This window comes from Bactrocera neohumeralis, chromosome 4 (genome assembly GCF_024586455.1).
Source record: "Bactrocera neohumeralis isolate Rockhampton chromosome 4, APGP_CSIRO_Bneo_wtdbg2-racon-allhic-juicebox.fasta_v2, whole genome shotgun sequence".
In the NCBI taxonomy this organism is placed as follows: domain Eukaryota; kingdom Metazoa; phylum Arthropoda; class Insecta; order Diptera; family Tephritidae; genus Bactrocera; species Bactrocera neohumeralis.
The window spans coordinates 48,645,040-48,669,072 of record NC_065921.1 but is presented as its reverse complement, the minus strand read 5'-3'; the positions used below and the strand labels follow the sequence as shown (position 1 = coordinate 48,669,072).

Sequence of the window (24,033 nt, the reverse complement as noted above, 5' to 3'; positions counted from 1 at the left end):
GATACTTTCCACGTTGCGTCACGTCGACACCAGCCTTCGATTAGTTACTTCGTGGTACCTTGATCTTGTGCGCTACGGTCAAGTCGATACTAACGCGATACGACGACGAGCCTGCGCGATAAATCCTTTGGGCACCCAATTCTTTTAACATCGGCATCCGCATTTTTAATAACTATAAAACATTTACTTGTATTAAAAGAAATTTGTTTACTAAATAAACATAAAATTAAAACGATTGTTCATTTTAAAAAAGTTGGCGTTTTGTTTGGCGATAGTAAAAGTGGTTTGTACTTCCGTTTGCAAATTTGAGCAGCACTCTTAAAAAGCAGGGGAATTTGAATTACAATTTCCGAATACTTTTTTGTCACCATTTATGTATGTATAAGAATAATAAAATGAAAGAATGTGATAGTTTAAGGTGGTATTGAAAAAGTAGAAGTGAGAGACGAATTTCAAGATATTACTGTTGAATCGACAAATAAATCAAGTGATAGGGTATGTGGTTTAACCCAAAAGTGGGCGGTGCTACGACATAGTCCAATCTATATATACAAGTTATTCAGACTTAATTCCGCTACTTTTAGGATGGTATAGCCGAAATCAGAAGTTAACCCCCACGTTGCACGACACTATTCGAATATTAAGATCGTTTTCATGAATAAGTATGTTACTTGGTTTTACTGAATTGATTAAAAACACATATTTTTTAGCCACTTCACTCATATTTACGGTCAATGGTTTTATATCTTTTTTAATTATTTATTTATTTATATATTCATAATATACATAAGTTATAGATAGTGTTAATACATACATGTAAATTACTAATTTTGTTTTTTTTTCGTTCAATTACTTTATACATTTTTTTATATTTAAATCCTTTGCCAATATAAAAAAAAATGTACTGCACGTTTAAATGTTTGAACGGTTACAAAGTATACCCATTATCTTCTCAGATTGCAGATGCTTACTCATTACATACATTTACATACATTTACATATTGAGTTCAAAAACTTTGACGGACTGAATAAATATTTAAATGACCCCTATTGTTGAAGCGTTTTGAATATGCATTCATAGAAGAAATTTTTGAGTAATAATTGCATAAATACAAAAATCGGCGATTATTTATTTTGTTTAAAAAATTTGGTGAATAAATGAGTTTCACATGTATGAAACTCAATCAGAAAAAATATTGGTGATCCTGTAACGAAATGTTTAATTGTAAAAGTCATTGAATTAACAAAACGCAAAAATCATGTTTACTATGGGTTGAGGCGGTGGTATCATACGTATGTATTTATTTCAAAGTATTTCAATATTAACGTAGCGAAATTCGATATTAATTTTGGTTCGAAAATTAATGATTAAATATAGCAAACTCAGCTATTATACAATATATGAATATGTCTATGCTATCTCAAAATTCTGAATATTTTAAATCTTTGGAAATCGTAAAACGAAACCTCCAATTTCAAAATAAAAAAAAAAATACCCCGTACAGCAGCGTACCTACAAACTTATAAGAATAGTGTATTTACAAACTTAATTCAAATTGTGCAGCTAACATTCTTGGCCACAAATGAAATGAGCTGCTCCGATGTAGTCACTTCACAGCTCGACTAAATCTAATACAAAGAAAATATGGTATAACATTGTGAAATTGAATTGTTTCCTTAGCATTTTGTTGCTATTTCTTACTTCTCAAATTACAAGTGACAATTTCATGAGCAATTAAATGTAGGTGACTCTGTAATTACATATTTACATACTAATAATAAACTAAAACCAACATATTGCATATATTTATGTGATATTGTGTTATTCACCAAGTTTCAAATGTTCTAAGAAGTATTAAAACGTGGTTTCCAGTTTTCATCACCTCTGAAATGTTAAACAGCCCAAATATGTATATAGTATTTAGTCTACAATACTAATATTAATGGATTTTCTGTGTAATGTTATTGTTAAATTTAGAGTAGAGGAAATTATTAATTAATAAGCGTATTTAGGACTTCATGTAAATCTATCTGTTATATCACTTCACATTATTCTGGGTCCCTTACCACAACTAAATCCGTTAAAGTTTTATACATTGCCTCCAGTTGGATATAACTCTTCAGAGTATTTGGGACGACATTCAGCGCAGAACCACTTGCCCTGAGGAGCCACCATGATGCCCACACACTCAAAGTGAAACCACTCGATTAGGCAATTCTCGCCATCACACGCAATCATTTCGGATACTTCGTCATAGGGGCAGCGACAATAGCAGTAAACTGATTCGCCTTCACGAGCCTGTCGAGCGCCAGCTGGCGGACGTATAGGGTAACGTATATTGTTGGCTTTGAAATATTGTAGTGTTTCAAAATTTGGATTCGGTAACAGAGCTGGTGGTATCTTATGGTTAAACACTGTTGCTTGTGGCGTTTGTATGACTGGATGGGACGCAGGTGCCGTTGGTTGTTGTGTATGTATAGCAGGGACTATTGTCGCTATTTGCGAGTTCTTATTCCATTGGTTCGATGTTGACGCCGTTAAACAAGCATGTCTGCGTACCCCAGTCTCATCGTCAGAGGAGGGATCGCTGCTGTTGTCATCGTCCTCGTCATCGGTATCTTTACTCGATGAATATATTTGAGGAGTGGGGAAACGTTCAGTTCCAGTAGCCGAACCATCACTATTTAGGCCCAGTTGCGAAGGTCGTATTTTAAGTGTGGGTATTGGCGGGAGTGTATTGGACAAAGATGCTTTCTTCGCGGGACGTCTGCGTGTCGACGACTTTTCAGAATTTTCTGCCGACCGTTTCTTTTTTGAAGAAGTAGAAGTAGATAAGTGGGGCATTCCACCGCTTAGAGTATTTACTGGTGTTCCTGGTGTTTTCGGAGTTCTTCCGGTTTTACTCTTTGGGTTTAGGATGCTTTTTGAAGGTGTCGGCAAATCTTCTTTTCGCCAAGTAAGCTGTGGTGGCGGTTGCGGTTTGATGGCGCGCATGCCGATCATCAAAGGCTGTCCCAAGTTAATTCCGCTATTCTCATCGTCACTGGTATAGCCGTAAAATTTATTGGGACGGCGTGCACGCTTAGACCGCTTTAAGGAACCGTCGGCATCAGAACAGCTACTACCTTCACTCATTCTGCTGGGTAGATGTGATGAAGTAGCTATCGGACGCGGCGTCAACTGTTCCATAGCTGGCAGTGTTAAGGGAGCATATGACATTGTTATATTGCTTTGCTGTACCACTGGAGGATCTGTAACTGTTTTTGATGACTGTGCCACTTTATAAGAAGATTTAATATCAATACCACTCAGAGATACTGGGGTTACAGTTTCAATAAGCGTTTTATTCTTTTCACTCTTCGCCTTTGCGGCTGCTGACGTTGCATTCACAGTTAAATTTATTTTACTGCCCGATTTGCGATCACGTTTTTTCTTCTTTAATTTGACTCGTGTCGTTTCACAAACAACATCTTCAGGCAACGACGGAGTGGACGGTCTACTGTTTTCCACAATATCAAAATTATGCGAAGGTGACAAACGAGTTTGGGCCATCAACTGAGCACGTTTCTGTGCTAATAACTCACTAGCCAACTTTTGTGGATGTTCATCATAAAACTCTTCATCCGTTTCTGATTCAGCTGTCTCTAAATCTGATTCATAAATTTGCGGCTCCTTCGGCAGGGATGGTGCGCGTTCGGTAATTGTATTTGCCACTACTTCGATTGCTAGATCGTCGTCAACCACATTTATAGTCTCCGAATTTGAATGTTTCTTAAGTGGTGAAACACTTTCGCTCTTTTTTCTTAAACGATCTCGTTCGGATTTTTTATGATGTCGTTTACGTGAAGCGTTCGAGGCAAGCGATGAATCGCTGTCTTCCGAACTGGAGCTACTCGAACTACTATCACTGCCACTAGAACTACATGAACAATTTGAGCCACAGGAACAACTTGAATCTGAGCTAGAACTAGAAGAACTGGAAGAACTTGATGCAGAGCGATGACTGGATAGGTGTCGTGGTGATTTCGAAACTTTATTGCGCTTCGTTGGCGATAACGCAGGCAAAGTCTCCTTTGTCTCCGCCTTTACTGACGCACTCGGTGGTGGAGGTGGTGGAGGAGATGGCGGGCGGAACATCTGACAATAATCATGGTCAGAGTACGCAACATGTAATGAACGCGGTGTAGGATAATTATCTTCGTCATAATCTGCTTCGGCTTTAAGAGTAGCTTCTGGGTCCATACCCTGGTTGGTGCTATCTTGTTGAGCTTGTAAAAAGTTTTTCCAAATTTCCAAAACCTTACCAGTACCAACAGAATCAACATTTTCCGCTTCCTCAAGTGAGGGTTGTTTGTCGCCCTTTCCTTGCTGCCCATCCACCTTAGAAGTCTTGAGATCCTCCATGTCATTTTCAGCCTCGGAAGGTGGGGATAACATAACTTTAGGAACTAGTGAGTCTTCATCACCTTTCGATTTGCTGTCTATTTCCGATTCATCACTACTATCCGTCTCTGAAAGGTTCGGAGCAATTAAATTTAAATCTTCCAGAGATTCTTTGGATCGCTTATTTTTCTTTTTCTTTTTGCGAGGTGTCTCTTCGCTTTTATCTTGTGCAAGAGCCGTTTTCTCATCCTTCGAAAAATCAATATTTTTCACATCAACGGTCGAGCCAGACTTACATTCTCCATCCACTTCATAGTTGCTATTGTTTTCTTCACCCTTAACAGGTGTGTTTGGTTCAGTGTTAGACTCAATTACTTCTTTTTTAATATCAATATTTTCGGATTTATTATTCTGGTCAATGACGAAATTGCCTCTTTCATTGCTATCCTCGAACTCACATTCTCCCTTCTCCTTAAATGTGTCCACAGCATTGTGATTTGAGGTTTGTTCTAAAGCTGCTGCATGTACTTCCTGTTGCAAATGTGATGCGGTATGCTTTAGTAGCAATTTGCGCGAAATAAATTTTTCATCGCAATTTTCCTCTGAGCAGGGATAACGTAAATCGCCGCTATGCAAACGCTTGTGTACTTTTAAATACATAGCCTTTGAGAAACACAAATTACACACATCACAATTAAATGTAATCGGTGGCACACAGAAGTGATATACATGACGCCAGCGCTTTTGTAAACATCTCTTGCAAATTATACTCTCAGTACCGTGTTTCCAAAATAGATGTTTGGTAATATCCATTTTGTTTCGGTATGCAATGCCACAACGGTAACACAGATGATGCAACTTATGTTTCCACACGTGTGACGAAAGTCGCCCTTGATCTCGGCAGTCCTCCAAGCATACATCGCAAGCAAAGTGACGTTTGCGCAAATGCACCATCAAACGAAAAGGTGAAGGGATGTTGTCGACATCACAAAGACAACAGCGGAACTTTACATCGAAAACTGGCGTTTTATTTGGAACACCTGGACAAATATGACACAAAATCTCACTAAAACTGAAAAAATTCGCCCGGCACATGAAACAAAGTATAGCGGTTTTTAAGTGCATTTTTCTGTTATGCAAATACAGTTCCTTATGGGTTGATGTGACAAAGCGACACTGAAAACATTCAAAGATCCTTTCATTAAAACTATGTGAAGAAACGCCGTGTCCCATCGTGCAGTAGCTCGATGAATTAAAAAATTCATTTTCCAGTACTGGTAGGAAAGTCTTCATTTTAGCACAAATTGTATCTGGTTTCAACTCCTCCGCTGTGATGCTGTCTACAGTAGCATTGAAACGATGTTGCGCAAGCATATGGAGTACAAGGCTTTGACCATTTACGGCAATTCGGCGCGCATGATTACAGTACAAACAAAGGGGATAAACAGCTCGCAGACATGTTCGAATGAATTCTACAATTTCTATTTTTTCTAGTGGACGATCGAGCTGCAAATCGGTAGCTAAAATATCGTCGCTAGCCACTTCAATTCCGTCCTCAAGCACACTTTCCTTTATTTCGGTAGTCTCTGACTGCATATGTTCGATTTGCTCTGGAATTTCAGCAGCCGGTCTAATGTCTTTGTTACTGAACTCTTGCTCTTGTTTTATTGGAGAAAGATCAATATCCATTAATTGTTCTTGTAGAAGAGGACTAGGGGCTGTATCAGCGCTGGTGTTCATAATGTTTACTATGGCATTACTTTCGGATGAGGTGTTCAATTCCTGGCTTGTATTGCTTGCGTCAATATTATGTGAATGCTCCTCGGTTTCTCTGGAATTTTATTTAAACATAAACATTTGCACTAAAGAAATACCATTTTCTTCATACCTTGGTGGTTGTTGTGGCAATGATCCCGTTATTGTCTCATCAATATCCATGGCATCACTTCCCGCTGAATTTCTCCTCTGTGATGTTTGGCTGTTTTCTGGTAGTAACTGTGGTGTAACGGCATCTGTAAAGGGACTAGTGGTGACTTTATCGGATTCTCCAGGAGTCGGACAACGTGCTTGCTTTGGTGAAGTCGGCGGGGTAGGTGTCCAGTTACGTGTGTTTTGAGCTGATGTTGTTAATGCTTCGTCAGAGATATCTTGTTTCGCTTTAAGTGTATGATGCAGTGTTTCTTTTGTGCGCTGGATATCTAATTTAGTACGTTCAATTTCTTGAAGTATGCGAACCAGGTTCGTGCTAGTTCCGTCCATCCATTCTTTATCCACTGATCGACTTTCCTGACTATTATCCTCATCTATCCGTTTTTGTGACGATGCCGGTCCATCAGTAATTGCAACAACACTATGTTTATCCGCGTTTAAATGTAGACTGTTTTCATCTAAAAAACCTGTCGCAGTATCTGTTACATTATAGTGCTTCATTTGGCTCTGTCCCTTATCACCACAAGCATTCACGGCTCCATCGTTCTCTTCATCCTCTTCATCCGCCTCGCTCTCTGTAGAGCTAAGTGCCACATCAACTGACTTTTGAAACTCTTTTGGTACTCTTAATTTGAACTTCGGCACTATTAATTTCGGCTCGACTAGTGACTCATTTCTCCCAGAGAATAGATTAAAATCGTTTTTATTTTGTGCCTGCTGTTCAAGTTGCCAACGTTCATCCAGTTCCTTAAAAGGGTTCACAAGTGAATTGTGAGTTGTTGTGCAGGATTCATCAATAACCATATTGCTACTGCTATTGCTATCTTCACTATGAATCAATATATCAGATCCTGGTCTTGTTTTTTCCATCGAGGGCTGACTGTTCTGGTTGTTATCACAGTTTAAGGAAGCAGCATTTGTATTGCTATCAGCAGGCGGTATTGATGGCAATAGTTTGTGATTTCTAGAGTTATAAAGAAAATTATACAATCATATTTAGTAAGTATAAGTAATACAATTATAGTTAATGAAACACAATAGTTAACGTAATTATTCACCTAGAAGAATCGGACTGCGGAGCTTCACTAATAGATTTCTTTAATCGTTTCTTTGACTTCGAAGTACGTTTTGCGTCCGGATGAGCTTTACACTGATTGCTGTGTCGACCTTTCTGCCCACATAGTGTACAGGGTTTCATGAATTCTGCACAATTATGATCAGAGAAAGGTTGACTTTCTTCAAACAAATGTTGACACGTACAGCACATTAGAAACCGCGACTCACTAGGCGTACCTTCTACCATGGAAACACTTTTCCTTAGCGCCTCCTCTGAATTAAAATGGTTTTGTTCAAGATCGTGTTTTATTTCCAAATGTACTGAAAGCTTTTCTGCTGTTGGAAAGAAACGAATACAGTACAGACACATATGTCGCAGATGTTTGTCTCGAATATGTAAAAACAGATTCCAATTTTCGTGAAATGTATTACAACTGGAACACTTGTAATATCTCTTCTTCTGAGTTGCTGCGTCTGGCACGGAAGGTGGTATAAATGATGAAAGTGGTGTTTGTATTAGAGCATTCCTTGCCGCCATATCTACAGTAGCGTCTGGAGATGCCGAGGATGGAGGCGTGGCAAGTTGCGGGGCTAATGATAGGTGATATAGACTGGCATTTTCATTTAATCCTGCTGGTAACAGCCGTGTATCCGCCAGGCATTCTCTTTGGTGTTCGTTTAATGCCGCAAACGAAGCAAAATTACCAACTTTACATTTAAAGCACAAATACTTAGTAGGGGTGGATATATGTCCGTTGGGACTTGAAATAGTAGCCGGAAACTTCGGGGAAGTTGTATCAAATGATATTTTGTCCAGTTGTTGTGTGAAATTCGGAAGTGGCGCCGAATATTCTGTAGATGGTGGAGGTGAATATGGTTTTTGTAAATGCTGTAAGAGTAATGATTTTAATGGTGCATATTCAGCATCAACTTTATGGGTGATGTCTGAAAACTGCATTGAATTTCGTTCTTCTGTAATGAGTTCAGGCATTGCCTCAGTCTGATCCTTATCACAGGAATTTCTACTGTTTTCGTTGTCATTTAATTCTAAGTCTATATGGGGCTGTTTATGCAGGGGCGAGGAGCCAGTTTCATTTGAATTGCTTAATTTTCTCTTTAATGATGGTTTTAAAGTATTTACCTTTTCCAACGTGTCGTGTGATTGTATTAATGAATTTATTTTACCGTAAGCAGTACTAGCAGCTGATAGACCCACATCCGATTCATCCATGGGTTGATCGATAACAAGTTGTTGCGAGGATGACGTAGCCGTAGAATTAGAATCAGTGGACGCTAGAGATGAACATTGACTATTTTCATCGTCGCAATTAACTTTGCTTTGTTGACTTTCTGCACTCATTGAATAATTAGATATTCCCGTTTTGTTAAGTTTGTTATCAATATCTAACTCCTCATCATCGACCTTTTTCTTTTCTAATGCATCATTTTTAAACTTTTCGCATTCTTCAATTTCTGCAACTTTTGGATGCTCTTTGTCATTTATTTCTGGCTTTTTTGCTTCCAATTGTGTTTCCAGTTCTGTGCTATTATCAATTTGAGATTCCCATTTAGGCTTAGGAGTTATTTTATGGTCACCATTCAACTTCAATGGCGTTTGCAAATTATTGTTTTGCACACCACTTTTCCCATCCAACGATGCTTCTTTTTCTTTTATCAACATCACTTTCTTACTTTTAGTATTTTCCACTGCTACTTGATTTATTTCGTCGAATTTGATATCATCCTGAATAGATGAACTTTCAGATGATTGTTCACGTTCATAATTATCTATTTCAATTACTTTATTTTCTTTACAAGTGCCTTGATTACTGTCATCATCTGCAGTGAAGTTAGAACCTTCAGAACCAATTTCAATTCTATTCTCATCTTCTTCATTATGGTTGCTTTTTAAAATCTCAATGCGATTTCCATTTTGGCTATCATCCTCATTTATATCAATTAAATCGCTGTCTTCAGAAGTTTTCGTATTTGTTGGTGGTTCTTCAATGGAATAATCATCATTTGGGTTAACTGGAGATGAAGGCTGTTTGGTATTACTATCACTTGTGGCAATACTTTGAAAGGAATCATCTTCGTTTGATTTATTATTTTTTGTTTCCTGGTCAACAAGGTTTTTATCCCAACTTTCCGTCTTCAGCCCAAAGCTATTCATCTTATCTACATTGGTATTTTCTGCTTCTGCAATAATTTTTTTCTCTAGCTCTTCTGCTTTGTTTTCCGCAATTTTACTGTCCATACTATCTTCAGATTCGTCATATTGGAAATTCGTATTTTTTTCTATAACCTCACTAATGAAATCTTGATTCTGGCATCTTAGTGTATTTTCATAATTTTGTTGAGAAATTTCAGCAGCCGCAGCCGCTTTTTCCTCCTTTGCTGGTAATTCATGGACGATTTCTTCATCAGTAATTTTTTCTTCATTACGAATTTCAACGAAATTGTTTTTTTGTAAATCCTCTCGTTCTATGGAGTCATGAAAAGAATCCGCTTGATATTTTGTTGGCGGTGAGACAATACATTTTTCATCGTTTTCTGAAATATTCAAATCCTTTGGTTGATTGGTTGAAGTTCCAAAACCTGTAACATCTACGTCTATTTTATCCTCTATCATTGTGTTTTCATCCTCCTTTTCTAATAAATCACACTCATTACCTATGTTATGCAGTGTTTTGTGTACATAATTATCATAACAAATTATTTGGGATTCAGTTTTTAGTTCTTTATTTATATTGGTATTTTTCACTTTAGAGCGATTACTGGCCACTTGGTCTTTGGAGGTTTCCATTGTATTTTATGGTCTAAAAACATTAGAAAAATATATATAAATATAAAAAAAAATATTCTGTGCTCTCTAGATTAAACCACAATATTTACCTCAACATTTCCTAGTATAATAAATTTGGTTGGATTGTGTAATGGCTGAAAATATATAGAAGAATATGAATGAATTCGCAAAAAATAATTTTTTTAATTAAAAAACTTGATAACTTAATTACAAAATGATGTTCATATGTAAATACTCTTTGTCTTTAATTAAAATAAAATTTCGCATTGTATACTTGCTTTAAAATACAAAAGGTTAACATTGAATTTTTAAGACTCAGCTCATAAATTCGATTATCACATTAAGATTGAGTAAATTGTTATGTGAACATCTTTCCTCATCGGTGAATTTTTTAAACTCAGCTCGCAGATTTGTTTACCAATTCGATTGAAAAATTTATTACGTGAACATCTTTCCAGACAAAATTTAAATTCATCTTAATAACCTAAATAAGCGAAATTTTGAAAATGATGTCAAACTGCATAACATTTTTATAGGATTATTTTTCTTTTTCTCATCAACACTAAGTAATAATGCGTAATTACGATTACGAATAGACCCAATATATATAATACATTAAGTATTATTCAAGCCGTCATTGGCTGTTGCATTGGCTATAATATTTTATGATGAAACTAATATAAAATAACATTGAAATTTCAAACTTTCAGCATTGGGAAATGTAAGAATTCAGCGACATTTTAACATGTACACATCTAGAATATAAACACATTAATTTCCAGACAGTTTAATATATAAATATAGCACTGGATATAGTTTACATATATATTTCCCTACTGCACTTTTTTTTATTTTTGGTCATTGATATTGCGGTTATGTTGATATGGTAACAGTTGAATAAGTTTTTCAACTTTAAATGTAATTATCTTAAGAACAAAAAGTTTCCCACGGTTACATTTATTTACTTCTTAATTTGAAAAACATACACTATCCGCTCATACAAATTTTAAACCCGAATTCGGTGGATTTTATTCTAAATCCCTGATGTATATAGATTTATTCCCGCCTTCTTCACAACAAAATATGTATGTAGTTGAATAAAGCACATGGTTTTCGAAACTCCAATCTACCCCGTTAGAGGAAATTGTATTGTAAACAATAAGCGTAATAACAAAAAAGAGATAATGTTGCGTGCATTACATAGGTTTTTTAAAGTCTAATTCGAATATTCAATTTCTCACATTCAAACAATACACAATTTATGTCCGATAAACTTTAAACTGCTAAGAGAACAGGTACAAAATGTCACATTTGCGTGCAACGTTACTATTTTAGAAGTCCACATCCAAAAGAAATTTAAATGTTTAATTTATAGTCAATAGTTATAACGTTCTTACAAAATTAGAAAATATATTTGAAAAAGTTTAAAGAAATTCATTGATGCAGCTTTTTAATAACCGTAACCATGTGAAGCTTTGAATGTTGTTAGTACGACTTGTGACTATCACACCACCACCCCTTTTTATTATATTTTTAATTCTTTTTCACTTCTAAGTAAATTAAAAACAATATAACAAAATATTATAATTTGTTACGCACTTGGGTCAGAATGCAAAACTCACTTTGTGAAATCCTGCTGCCACTCGCCAGCGTTCGCAGAGCCGACCAACCAATGACGACCACAACCGTGGCTGAGAGGCACACAACCAACAAAATTCACTTCGTAAATTTGCTTCTAATTGCAAAAATTTGTGTTCCGTATTATCGGTTAATACTTTTCTACAGCGTTTATTATGCACACAAATTTCAACTAGTTCTTAAATTTTAATATTTTTTATAAAATAAAGTTATTTGCTGCTTTGTTAATGTACAAAATTTGTGTTTTTAAGACGCACGTTTCCCAAACAAAAAATCGCGATTCTTGGCGTTAGCCATTTTCAAGCAGTCTGCCAACCTAACGCAACTAAATGTCAAAACGCCATCCACATTTCCCATTCAATTATTCTCTTACAATTTTTCCAATTCGTACCAATTCAAAAGTTATCGCTTATGCACGAACAGTATTGGTCATATGCTTAGCACACTTCATTATGCTAAATGCCAATGCGTATTAAGCCAATAAATTTGACATATGAAAGTAAAATTTTGACAGAGAGAAGCAAAGGTTTCCTTTCAAGGTTATTTGTTTACTAATTGAAACTTATTAATACATATCGATATTTGTATGCCATTCGTGATTGCTGGTTTATGGGATGTATATTTAATGAAGCTATAGTGCTCAAACCTAGTGGAAGCAAAATTTTGAGACACCGACATGGTTCCCATGAATTTAAAAAAATAATCTGTTTCGAATTTTTTGATTGTTTTAAAAACGTTTTTTTTTTCACCAATGAATTGTCAAAAGTTATCAACAATGTATTACTACTTATTAGAGCTTGGACGCAGTACAAATTAATCGTGCGATTCTGTAAAGTGATACAGTCTCAAGTTTCTAATAGCGGGATTCTATAACCAGTCTCTAGTCTCTATTTGAGACATTTTGAGGTAAAGTCTCAATTTTTGACTAGTTACTATTCACTAAACAGTCTCTAGCATTAGTCTCAAAATATCGACTCAAACTTGAGACCTGGTAATTAGCAGGTCACAAAGCCAAAAAGAACTCTTGTCTGCCATTTTGAATATACTGAATAGAGATCATCATAGATATTAATCGATTGTCGTTTTTTTATATTTTGTAAGCAACTCAAACACGAAAGGGTTAAAAATAAATCAATTTTACATAAATTTCGTAAATTTTATGAAGCAAAGTCAATATTTATTCTTATTTTTATTGATAATTATGTTTTTTACTATGTTATAGAAAATTTAATATTTGTTATCGACATATTTATTTTCATTCAAGTGTAAAAACATCTCTGAATAATGAAATGTAATAGATTTTGTGACTGTCACCTACAGAATAGCAAAATCGTCTCAAGTCTCAAAGATTGTCTCTAACTTAAAATTTCAAATTTACAGTGCGATTCTATACTGTGATACTGTCTCAAGACTCTAAATTTGAGATTTTAAGTTGGAAACAACTGCTAACTACCAGGTCTCAAATTTGAGGCAATATTTTGAGACTAACGCTAAAGACTGGTTAGTGAATAGTAACTAGTCACAAATTGGGATTTTACCTAAAAATGTCTCAAATAGACATTAGAGACTGGTTAAAGAATCCTGCTATAAATATGTCGATAACAAATATGAAATTTTCTATAACATAGTCAAAAAAAAATAATTATCAATAAAAATAAAAATATCTGTTGACTTTGTTTCATAATATTTACTAAGTTTATGTACAATTGATGCATATTTAACCTTTTCGTGTTTGAGTTCCTTACAAAATATAAAAAAACGCCTATCGATTAATATCTATGATGATCTCTATTCAGTATATTCAAAATGGCAGACAAAAGTTTTTTTAGTTTTGTGACCTGCTAACTATCAGGTCTCACATTTGAGGTAACTAGTCGCAAATTGAGACTTTACCTCAAAATGCCTCAAATAGAGACTAGACACTGGTTACAGAATCCCGCTATAAATTTCCACAATATACAGTGGTGGCCTTATAAGTAGAGACAGTAACTTCGTTTTCAAAAGTTGAACATTTCATGGAGTTTTTAATTTTATTTTATATTTATATTAATTTAAAATAAGTTAATTTTATTTAATTGCTAAAAAAGGATAAAAACAACAAGGACACTATAACTAACTTGTACCGATTTTAAAATCATTTTTCGGTAGTATTCACGGGTCGAATCGTTATGGAAGGCATACACGTATCAATTATTCTACCAATTTCATTGAATTGTACAACTGATTGTTACGTACTTATATGGGGAATTTGGGAATGGGGTATGAGTTGTACCAACTGATTGGATGAAAATCAAAATTTTTTTGATATTTTGTCAAGTTGGATCGTGTTTGGGTTGGTCGTGCGATTTCAAACGTTTTCGCCATTTTATTTCGGCTGTCGAAGAGAGCGCGTCATTTATAATAAGTAAAGCAACAACTTCCGAACTCATGTTTAAGCAACGAAGTGAATATTCAAAATGAAGTTGGCCTCAAAATTGTGTCGTATGTAGCAACAAGAGCAATTTCGAGCAATTTCTAGTCTCACAACCAACTAATTGTTGCGTGTATGCCTTCCATTACATCCGTGCACGGATCGGCAAACATACGAAAGAAAATTACGTGATACGTCAATCGTATCGGAGATTGGCATTATGACATACAATAGCAAACGGATCGTAATGTAGTTTTTAAATTTCACATTGCTTTGGATCGTAGTTTTAGGTCAAAATAGATATGGAATTGTCAAAACTGTAGCGAAATTTTCAATAAACTAACAAAAGCTAATTAAGTCTCAAAATGGATCCAACTTTGTTTTTTTTATTTGAGCTGTTGTGAAAGTGATGGGGATAAAAAATAGTGCGATATTAAAAAAAAAACAAATTATGAATCCTCATTAGCAAAATTGTCTTTGTAGATGTATCGTTGAACAAAGCGTTGCAACCTTAAAAAGACGGTGGAGAATTTTAGGATATGGCAAGAGAGGAAGGTATCATCTCACAAAAGTGGAAGATTTGCTAACATTTGTGCAGCATTACATAACATCTGCATAAAATTTGCAATAAGTTACGACCCTCAACATTGCGATTCTTATCACACACAAAAATGGACAACGGGGTAGCGAACCGCTTCACCGCAATCGACCAAACGATAAGAGACCAAATAAGGTATTCTTTAATGAAGTTAATTCAAAAATGTATATGTCCTCAACCTTATAAATAATTTTATTTTTAATGTCAATTAAAATACGAAAATTTTGTTCATATAAATAAATCTTTTTTAAATTTTTAATGAGATATTCCATTCATTGGTTTCTTGTTTATGTTCTTTATTACTAAAAATTATAAAAAACATAAAATTAAAAAAAAAATTTGCTCACATTTCCATAAATTTGTCTATTACGATTGGTAGTTTGCGTTCGAATGACAATTCGAACGAACGGATACGTTTATATACTCGTTCACGTATGTCAACATGCCAGATTACTGTAGAAGCGTTACGATCACGTATGTCATAATACGAAATACAGGCTTTTACATGACGAGTGATACGTTCACGGTTCTTCCACTTTTATGGGGTAATACCTTCCTCTCTTGCTATATACTAAAATTCTCCACCGTCTTTTTAAGATTCTAATGCTTTGTTCTACGATAAATCTACAAAGAAAATTTTGTTAATTAGGATTCATAATTTGTTTTTTTTTTTATATCGCACTATTTTTTATCCCCATCACTTTCTCTAGAGCTTAAATAAAAAAACAAACTTGGATCCATTTTCATATTTAATTAGATTTGTTAGTTTAATGAACATTTCGCTACAGTTTTGACAGTTCCACATCTATTTTGACCTAAAAATACGATCCAAAGCAATGTGGAATTTAAAAACTATTGTGAATTGAAAATACATTACGATCCGTTTACTATCGTAGATAAATGGATAGATTATTAATGAGGTAATGCACCGCGACCTAGGGTCTATTGTGCCCTCTCCTATATCACATGTCTTCCCCAAGTTCTAGCAGCCTGAATAGTTCCAGGAGTCTGCTGGGCGCTACTGAGTTGACGTGATCCTTCTCAATGTATATTAAACCCAGGGCCTTAAGCCTTCTTCTGCAAATCGCTGTACAATCCAGAATTAGGTGTGCTGGTGTTTCCTGTTCCAGGTCGCAGAATCGGCAGTTAGCGCAGGAGACTATGCCCATGTTGGACAAGTGTTTTCTGAGTTTGCCGTGCCCTGTGTAGATCGCGACGAGGAGGCGAAATTTGTCATGGGGGAGTTTAATTAGTTCTTTGAACTTGAGAGGTTGTACCCCCCTAGAGCAGCTCGGCATGTCGCATACCTGCTGCCTGCTGCCAGTGCTGTTCTCTCTCCGTTTTCTCTTCTGTGCGGAGCAGTTCCTTAAGGGTGTGGGATCCCACCGCTATGCATGGTTCTGGTCCCATCATCTTGGACGCTGCCGCAGAGCGGGCTAGTTCGTCGGCCCTCTCATTTCCTTCTATCCCTTTATGTCCTGGCACCCAGATTAGGTGCACCCGGTTGCACAAAGATAGGCGGTTTAGCCTTTCTATGCATTCCTCTATTAAAGCGATTGACTATCGCTGGGAATGGCGATACGCTGATTGCGATAGTTGTGGCGGAGGTTGACTTCTACGCACGGACATATAGCAAAAACTTCATGGATGGTACTGTCTTCCAACAGCGTTTTCAGCATGGAATCACTCGACTCCGTCTTGCTGCGCAGAGTAACTCTGAAGTTCTTTTTAAAATTTTTCCTCTTCGTGGTGCCGTTCTTTGGGAGGAGGGCTAGCGGTGTGCTTTCCGCTAGTGCTTCCATCTGTCGAGAGGACATTAGCTTCCCTCTTCCGCAGCCCTCTGCTGACATTAGCAGCATGATATGTTAGATGTTTGATCACCTGCTGCAGCGGTGTGAGCTCCAGTATGACTTCCAGTGCCACCGTGGGGCATGTGCGCATTGCTCTCGAAGCACATACACAGGCAAGCCTTTGCAGCTTTGATAATCTCCGGACCACCGAAGACTGCGCTGTCTTGGCGGCCCAAGCAACCGCTCCATAGGTGGCAATAGGCCTTACAATCATGGTATACAGCCATCTAATGATATTTGGCTTGCATCCCCAGGATCTGCCGGCCAGGCCAGGCGTCTGCATATCATAAGTGCTTTAGTTGCTTTGGACAGCGTTAAGTCTAAATGCTTACTCCACCGTAAGGATGAGTCTAAAGTGAGGCCAAGGAATTAATTGTTAGGGACCTCAAACCCCGGAAGAGAAAGGGATCACGGTAGTTTTGCCGGGTTAATATTTATCCCTACCGTGTTGCACCATACCTTCGGTAGGTTTAAGCCCCTTTGAACAATGTCACAGAGAGTGTTCTCAAATCTACCTCTCGCCATTATGACAATGTCGTCCGCGTACACTTGAGTTCATCTACTACCAGGCTCCATAGCAGAGGGGATAGTACTCCACCCTGTGGACAGCCCCTTATGGTGCCAAGACGGATCTTGCTTTTCCCCACCGTTGTTTCTGCTACCCTAGTGCGCAGTAGGGCTTCTATCCATCTGCATACTGGAGCCGTTGCGTTCCTTCTCTCAAGTGCCTTGATCACGCTAGTGTGAGACGCGTTATCAAAAGCACCCTCAATGTCTAGGAAGGCGCAAATCGCAACCTCGCCATTATCCAGCGAATCTTGCAACTCAGATGTGAGTTGGTACAGAGCAGTGTTAGTGGAACTGCCCGCTCTGTACGCGTGCTGTCTGGCATGTAGAGGTGCGATCTAAGCGCTTCGAATCAGATGGGATTATCTATTACTTTCTCCATCCCCTTTAGCATGAAGAATGTGAGACGAGTAGTCTCTCCTTCCTACCTTTGGAATGAAGATTACTTTTGCGATTCTCCATGGCTCTGGGATATAGGACATCACCAGGCTATCTCTCATCAGCCCTAGCAGGTGTGGCAGGAGAATAACCATACCTTGCTGCAAAAGTGCTGGAAAGATGCCATCCGCTCCCGTTGACTTATAGTTCGAAAATGAGGCCACCTGACTGAGTCTGCAGTGAACAGATTCTTCGCATTCAGCCAGTCCAGACGATCCGGCCTGCGTGTGACCGATGCTGGAGTTAGGTCAGCCTGAACCGTCTCCGGAAAGTGCGCTTATAGGAGTGTTTCTGCCCTCTCCTCCGCGCTAGTCGCATAGGTCCCGTCCTGTCTTCTGATGAATAATACCGTGTCCGTCTTACCTCTCGATAATGCCTTGTGCAGTCGAGCTGCCTCTGGGGTCTAGGAGACGCTGTCACAGAATTTCCTAAAACTATTTGTCTTAGCAAGCCTAATCTCCTTGTTGTAGATTGTTAGGTGTTGCTTGTATTCCTCCCAGTTGCCCGTGCGTTTTGCTTTATTGAACAGCCTTCGTACCCTATGCCTAAGAACCGAGAGTTTGTTAGACCACCAGGGACAGGTTTGTTGTGGCCGTCTCTCCTGGAAAGTAGGCGAATGCAAGGACGAAGTCCGAACCTTCCCTGTCCTTCACTTGTGCCGCCACCAGATCCTGCGTTAGAAACTCTGAAATACAGAAAACGTCTTTATCGATTCTAACGACTACACAAAAACGATTACCTTGCTTTTTCTCGAATTGAGGCCTCTTACCTCCCTTTTATACACTCATGGTTCCTCGATTAAGAGGATGCCCAGGTTATCCGAGATGAACCGCTTCTCGAGCCGAGACTGCCGACGCGTGATGCAGGTTCACCTGGGCAACTTCTATGCCGGCGCTGTTTACAATATTGGCTCGATGAGAGACAGATCCTCGTCCCCGTCATCTTCATCAACCTGCATGTCCAGCCCTTCCAGAAGCTCTTGGGTGGATGGTAGCGTGCCATCCTGCTCGTCGGAGAGCTCATTGCGCCTACCTTCACCAGCGGCGGTGGTTTCAACCTGCCTAGCCGAGACGGTGTCGTTGGGGGACTCGTGTCGCCCTCCTGCAACCACAGCGGCATTCTCCTGCACAGCTGAGCTGTGCACGGGAGTCGCATTACACCCAGGATTAGGAGGTGGTAGCTCTTGGTAGCCGCACACATGCAGCTTCTGCCAACCCCCAGGAGAGATGCTATGCAGCACCACCCATGACGGTTGGAAGATGTCGTACTGTGTTGCAGTTTAAGACCCTGCGACAAGGTGCCTACGTAATTTTCTTTCGTATGTTTGCCGATCCGGGCATGGATGTAACGATTCGACCCCAGAATTTGTATCGGTTTTAGGTGTCACGGAAACCAATTTTATCGGTTTTGCTATCAGAAACAAAGCAAGAAGATAGTTGCTTACAGATTTGAATGTAAGTTAAGAAATCAAGTTATTTTATTATCACGAATTAATTTATCTTTATTTCTATAGAGGAACACATAACTATAACACACGAAATGTCGTAATTATTGAGTTTTTGGAAAAAAATTCCGATATTTAAAGATATTAGATTTAAAAAACGTAATAAACGTAATTTAACGCCCAAATGCGTCTTTATTCATTCAATAAATGTTATCTCCTAAGGGGTCAGTAGGATAATCTGGCCTGTTTTTTTGACATTTTTTTCATAGAAATTTTTTTTCTACAATAGAACTTTTCTCACATATCATGAGGTATATCGTGGAGTGTATAAACAAAATTTTTCGGAATTTTTTAATGACATCTGTCGGAGAAATGGCTGGGTGAAGGAAATGCGTTTTTTCACGGGCGGACATGATTTCTCATGTTTGTGTCATCTGAAACACAAAAACCCAATTTATTCTTACGTAAGTTAATGGTTATCGTCCCTACGGCGATTATAGCCGAGTTAACAACAGCGCGCCAGTCGTTTCTTCTTTTCGCTACGTGGCGCCAATTGGATATTCCAAGCGAAGCCAGGTCCTTCTCCACTTGGTTCTTCCAACGGAGTGGAGGTCTTCCTCTTCCTCTGCATCCCCCGGCGTCGAATACTTTCAGAGCTGGAGTGTTTTCGTCCATCCGGACAACATGACCTAGCCAGCGTAGCCGCTGTCTTTTAATTCGCTGAACTATATCAATGTCGTCGTATATCTCGTACAGCTCATCGTTTCATCGAATGCGATATTCGCGTCGCCAACGCGCAAAAAACCGTAAATCTTTCGCAGAACTTTTCTCTCGAAAACTTGCAACGTCAACTCATCAGTTGTTGTCATCCTGCAAGCCTCTGCACCATACAGCAGGACGGGAATTATGAGTGACTTATAGAGTTGATTTTCGTTCGTCGAGAGAGGACTTTACTTCTCAATTGCCTACTCAGTCCGAAGTAGCATCTGTTGGCAAGAGTTATCCTGCGTTGGACTTCCTCGCTGACATTGTTGGTGGTGTTTACACTGGGTCCCAAATATACGAAACTATCTACAACTTCAAAGTTATGACTGTCAACAGTGACGTGAGCGCAAAATCGCAAGTGCGACGACTGTTTGTTTGATGACAGGAGATATTTCGTTTTGCCCTCGTTCACTGCCAGACCCATTTTCTGTGCTTCCTTGTCCAGCCTAGAGAAAGCAGAACTAACGGCGCGGGTGTTGAGGCCGATGATATCAATATCGTCGGCATACGCCAGCAGCTGTACACTCTTATAAAAGATTGTACCTGTTCGATTAAGCTCTGCAGCTCGAATTATTTTCTCCAGCAGCAGGTTGAAGAGTCGCACGATAGGGAGTCGCCTTGCCTGAAACCTCGTTTGGTATCGAACGGCTCGGAGAGGTCCTTCCCGATCCTGACGAAGCTTTTGGTGTTGCTCAACGTCAGTTTACACAGCCGTATTAGTTTTGCGGGGATACCAAATTCAGACATCGTGGCATAGAGGCAGCTTCTTTTCGTGCTGTCGAAAGCAGCTTTGAAATCGAAGAAGAGGTGGTGTGTGTCGATTCTCTTTTCACGGGTCTTTTCCAAGATTTGGCGCATGGTGAATATCTGGGCGGTTGTTGATTTTCCAGCTCTAAAGCCACACTGATAAGGTCCAATCAGTTTGTTGACGGTGGGCTTTAATCTTTCACACAATATGCTCGATAGAACCTTTTACGCGATGTTAAGGAGGCTTATCCCACGGTAGTTGGCACAGATTTTGGGGTCTCCTTTTTGTGGATTGGGCAGAACACACTTAAATTCCAATCATTGGGCATGCTGAAGAATCGGTCCCCGCTGCTTTGTTGTTCTTCAGACGGGTAATTGCTATTCGAACTTCTTCATGGTCGTTCAATGGAACATCTGCTCCATCGTCATCGATTGGGGAATCGGGTTCGCCTTCTCCTGGCTTTGTGCGTTCACTGCCATTCAGCAGGCTGGAGAAGTGTTCCCTCCATAATTTAAGTATGCTCTGGGCATCGGTGACTAGATCACCTTTGGGGGTTCTGTAAGAGTATTCTCCGGTCTTGAAACCTTCAGTTAGCCGCCGCATTTTTTCGTAGAATTTCCGAGCATTACCCCTGTCGGCCAGCTTATCAAGCTCTTCATACTCACGCATTTCGGCCTCTTTCTTTTTCTGTCTGCAAATGCGTCTCGTTTCCCTCTTCAACTCTAGGTATCTATCCCATCCCGCACGTGTTGTGGTCAATCGTAACGTTGCGAGGTAGGCAGCCTCTTTTCTCTCTGGACGGCGGTGTTGTCAGCCTTCACTCTAACGACGACATCAACCAGCTGGGCAGCGACACTTTCCCAATTAAAGGACCGGACATTCCAGGTGCATGCCCTCAATTCGTAGTCCTTATTTCGTTTGCGATGGTCGTCATCAAAAGGGGGGTCACTCAACCGAGGCTTGTTGTTTCTTTTCATTGGGGGTGTTTTTTTACGTGGCGGGTCCCAACCCCAGCGCACAACCCTATGTAGGGGATGTTTCTCCTTCTCACTTTAGCTCGCCTTCAAACGGATGTTTTTAGGCTACCCAGAGGATACTTGGTCAAAGGCCGGAAGTCGCGAGCTGCTTGAACCATAAGTAAAAGAGTCCTTTCTGGCCACTCCCAAGAGAATGGCGATCAGAGAACTTTCCTCACTTGCGTGAACTTCTACACATGACCCCATCCTCCGATTTCTAGTACTATTTCCGGATATTTTGACCCACTAAGTCGATGATCCCGTTTTTTGGCCTTCGTCTATGAAAACCAGCATTATTCAACGCATTCGCTACTGTTTGTGAATTTACTTTTTTTGGATACGTTTCAAAAATGGGTACACAAATGAATCTGAACATTTTAAGAAAAAAATTTAAATTTTAAGTGTGCATAAATCGGCTGTTAATAGCAACCATTTCTATTTACCACAGGAAAACGACCCAAAATACACAACTTATCTTGTAAGTGCAGGGTTGTCATGGAAATAAAAATAACTCCATAGGTCCCGGAATCACTATACATTAATCCTATTCAAAATATCTGGAACTTTGTGGAAAATCGTGTACGAAAACATCGAATTTCATCAAAATAAGTCAAAAAAACGGGATCATCGACTTATTGGAAATAGTAATTACTTTGGATTTATATAAATAATTATTGATGCACGTAAACTTTTTTGATATGAATTAGGTGCATTTTAAACTTTAGCATTAATTTTTTTTATTTGTGTAAAAAAAAATATTTTGATATCCTATATTTAATGTTAAATATACATATCTTGAAATGGATAGAAAAAAAAACACAAAATCTATTAATTTTAAAACAAATAAACGTGTCGTGATTTAATAGAACTAGGTGTATGTAAACTTTATTGGTCCACTGTATATGTATGAAGAGGACATATTTTCTTCAGAAAACCGCTTCATTCTACTCATTAGAGTATATCGTTGTAGAGGTTTTCGTTCATGCGCTCTGTTATACGTGGAATTGGATTCTGCCCAATCCCCATATAAGGATTATGTCGAAAACTACTAAAAGTTTGATGATTCACTAAATAATACATCATTAGGACTAAATTTCACAACTTATATTGATTGGAAAAAAATGGAACCAAATTGGACATATTTATGTGAGATCCTATACCACTGGAGCTTATCGACCAATTTTATTTTTAGTATTTCTTCTTGCCTCTAAAAATTATCAAAATCGGATTATAACTTTTCAAGGCCATAAATATCGAATATGTGGACCCAGGATTTTTCTACCGAAAATATCGGTTAAATGCTGGGAGAGTATTTTTATGATACAATTGGGTAAAATCGGGGCAATACTTCAATACTCTGAGACCATCTATTTCTGGTTATGATATGTCGTAATGCCACAAAAGGATAAAATCGGCTTAATATGTGCCCTAACTCACCACATACCTTAGCAAAATTATGTGAACATACTATACATATGTTCTCAAGTATATCAGAGCTTTATTCAAAATTAATGCTGTGAGCCCCGACCTTTCTTTGTCCTTAAGCCACCCCATATATTAATTTTCGACTTTCCTTGACTTTCGACGACCTTGACTTTAAACCATTTAGGTTGGTCAAATTAGAAGATATCTTAATGAAATTAAGTAGAAAGGTTTCTTTAAAATTATATGGTTTAGCGCTGAATATGAAGGAATTCGGTCAAACCTTGGTTCAAACGTCATATCTCAAATATAATGTAAATATAGTATATTTATATATAAATGTTTCAAGAATACACAGCGAAATGAAGGAAAAAAATTATTTTTTTTGGGTTATACGAAACCTCCGACAGCGCTAAGAAAAGCTTTTTTTCGTGGATGAAATCTAAAAATAAAAAAATACTGGTTAAACTAGACGATATTTTCCGCACAACGATATACGATTAAATCAAAAAAATAATTTTTTTTTACATTTATAATAATAAATAAATAAACAAATATGTACCATTTTGGTCTACCAGTTTTTGCCCTTTTTCCGCTAGAGGCATTATTTCATCAGTGTAAATCGAAATTTCCAGAACGGAAGCGAGCTAACAATTGTTGTGCTACACGAACTGATATGTCATCGTCTCCGTAAATTTCATAAATTTCATTGGTGGCTTGCGTGGTATTCTTCCTTTTTTATAAAAAAATTTCAAAATATAGCGAAATTCTTCATTATTTTCACTAATTTTTGAACAGCTGCTTTTTTTCAACTTCCCCTAATTTAGTTAAATGAAGCATAAAATCTCACCTTTCCAACACAATATGGTATGGCACAATGGGATCAGTAGCACTGGAGATATACGACTGCAAAGACTTCTATTGGCAAAATACGAAATTACTTTTTCGACTACCTTTTATAT

General features: G+C 38.0%; 1 protein-coding gene and 1 long non-coding RNA gene across 4 annotated transcripts in view; one reads left to right on the top strand and one right to left on the bottom strand.

The window, feature by feature from the left end:
- Window positions 1-1,257: 1,257 nt before the first annotated feature.
- On the bottom strand, window positions 1,258-12,104 carry LOC126754489 (uncharacterized). 2 transcript variants are annotated; one of them, XM_050466498.1, is made up of 5 exons: window positions 11,775-12,104; window positions 10,265-10,309; window positions 7,372-10,188; window positions 6,273-7,277; window positions 1,258-6,215 (listed from the first exon to the last, which is right to left on the bottom strand). In XM_050466498.1, exons 3-5 carry the CDS (start codon window positions 10,173-10,175, stop codon window positions 2,090-2,092), a joined length of 7,935 nt encoding a protein of 2,644 aa, XP_050322455.1. In that variant the 5' UTR covers window positions 10,176-10,188; window positions 10,265-10,309; window positions 11,775-12,104; the 3' UTR covers window positions 1,258-2,089. The 2 variants fall into 2 exon arrangements, with proteins under 2 accessions (XP_050322455.1, XP_050322454.1); XM_050466497.1 differs by having other exon boundaries at window positions 11,798-12,104.
- A 1,974-nt stretch (window positions 12,105-14,078) lies between these two features.
- LOC126754689 (uncharacterized) overlaps window positions 14,079-24,033 on the top strand; it is a 33,692-nt gene continuing 23,737 nt past the window's right edge. The window contains exons 1-3 of one of the 2 annotated variants that reach the window (XR_007666362.1): window positions 14,079-14,648; window positions 14,707-14,956; window positions 22,098-22,350. This is a non-coding gene — a long non-coding RNA (uncharacterized LOC126754689). Of the gene's footprint in view, window positions 14,649-14,706; window positions 14,957-22,097; window positions 22,351-24,033 lie in introns of those variants that run through there. The other variant, XR_007666361.1, reaches the window with a different exon arrangement.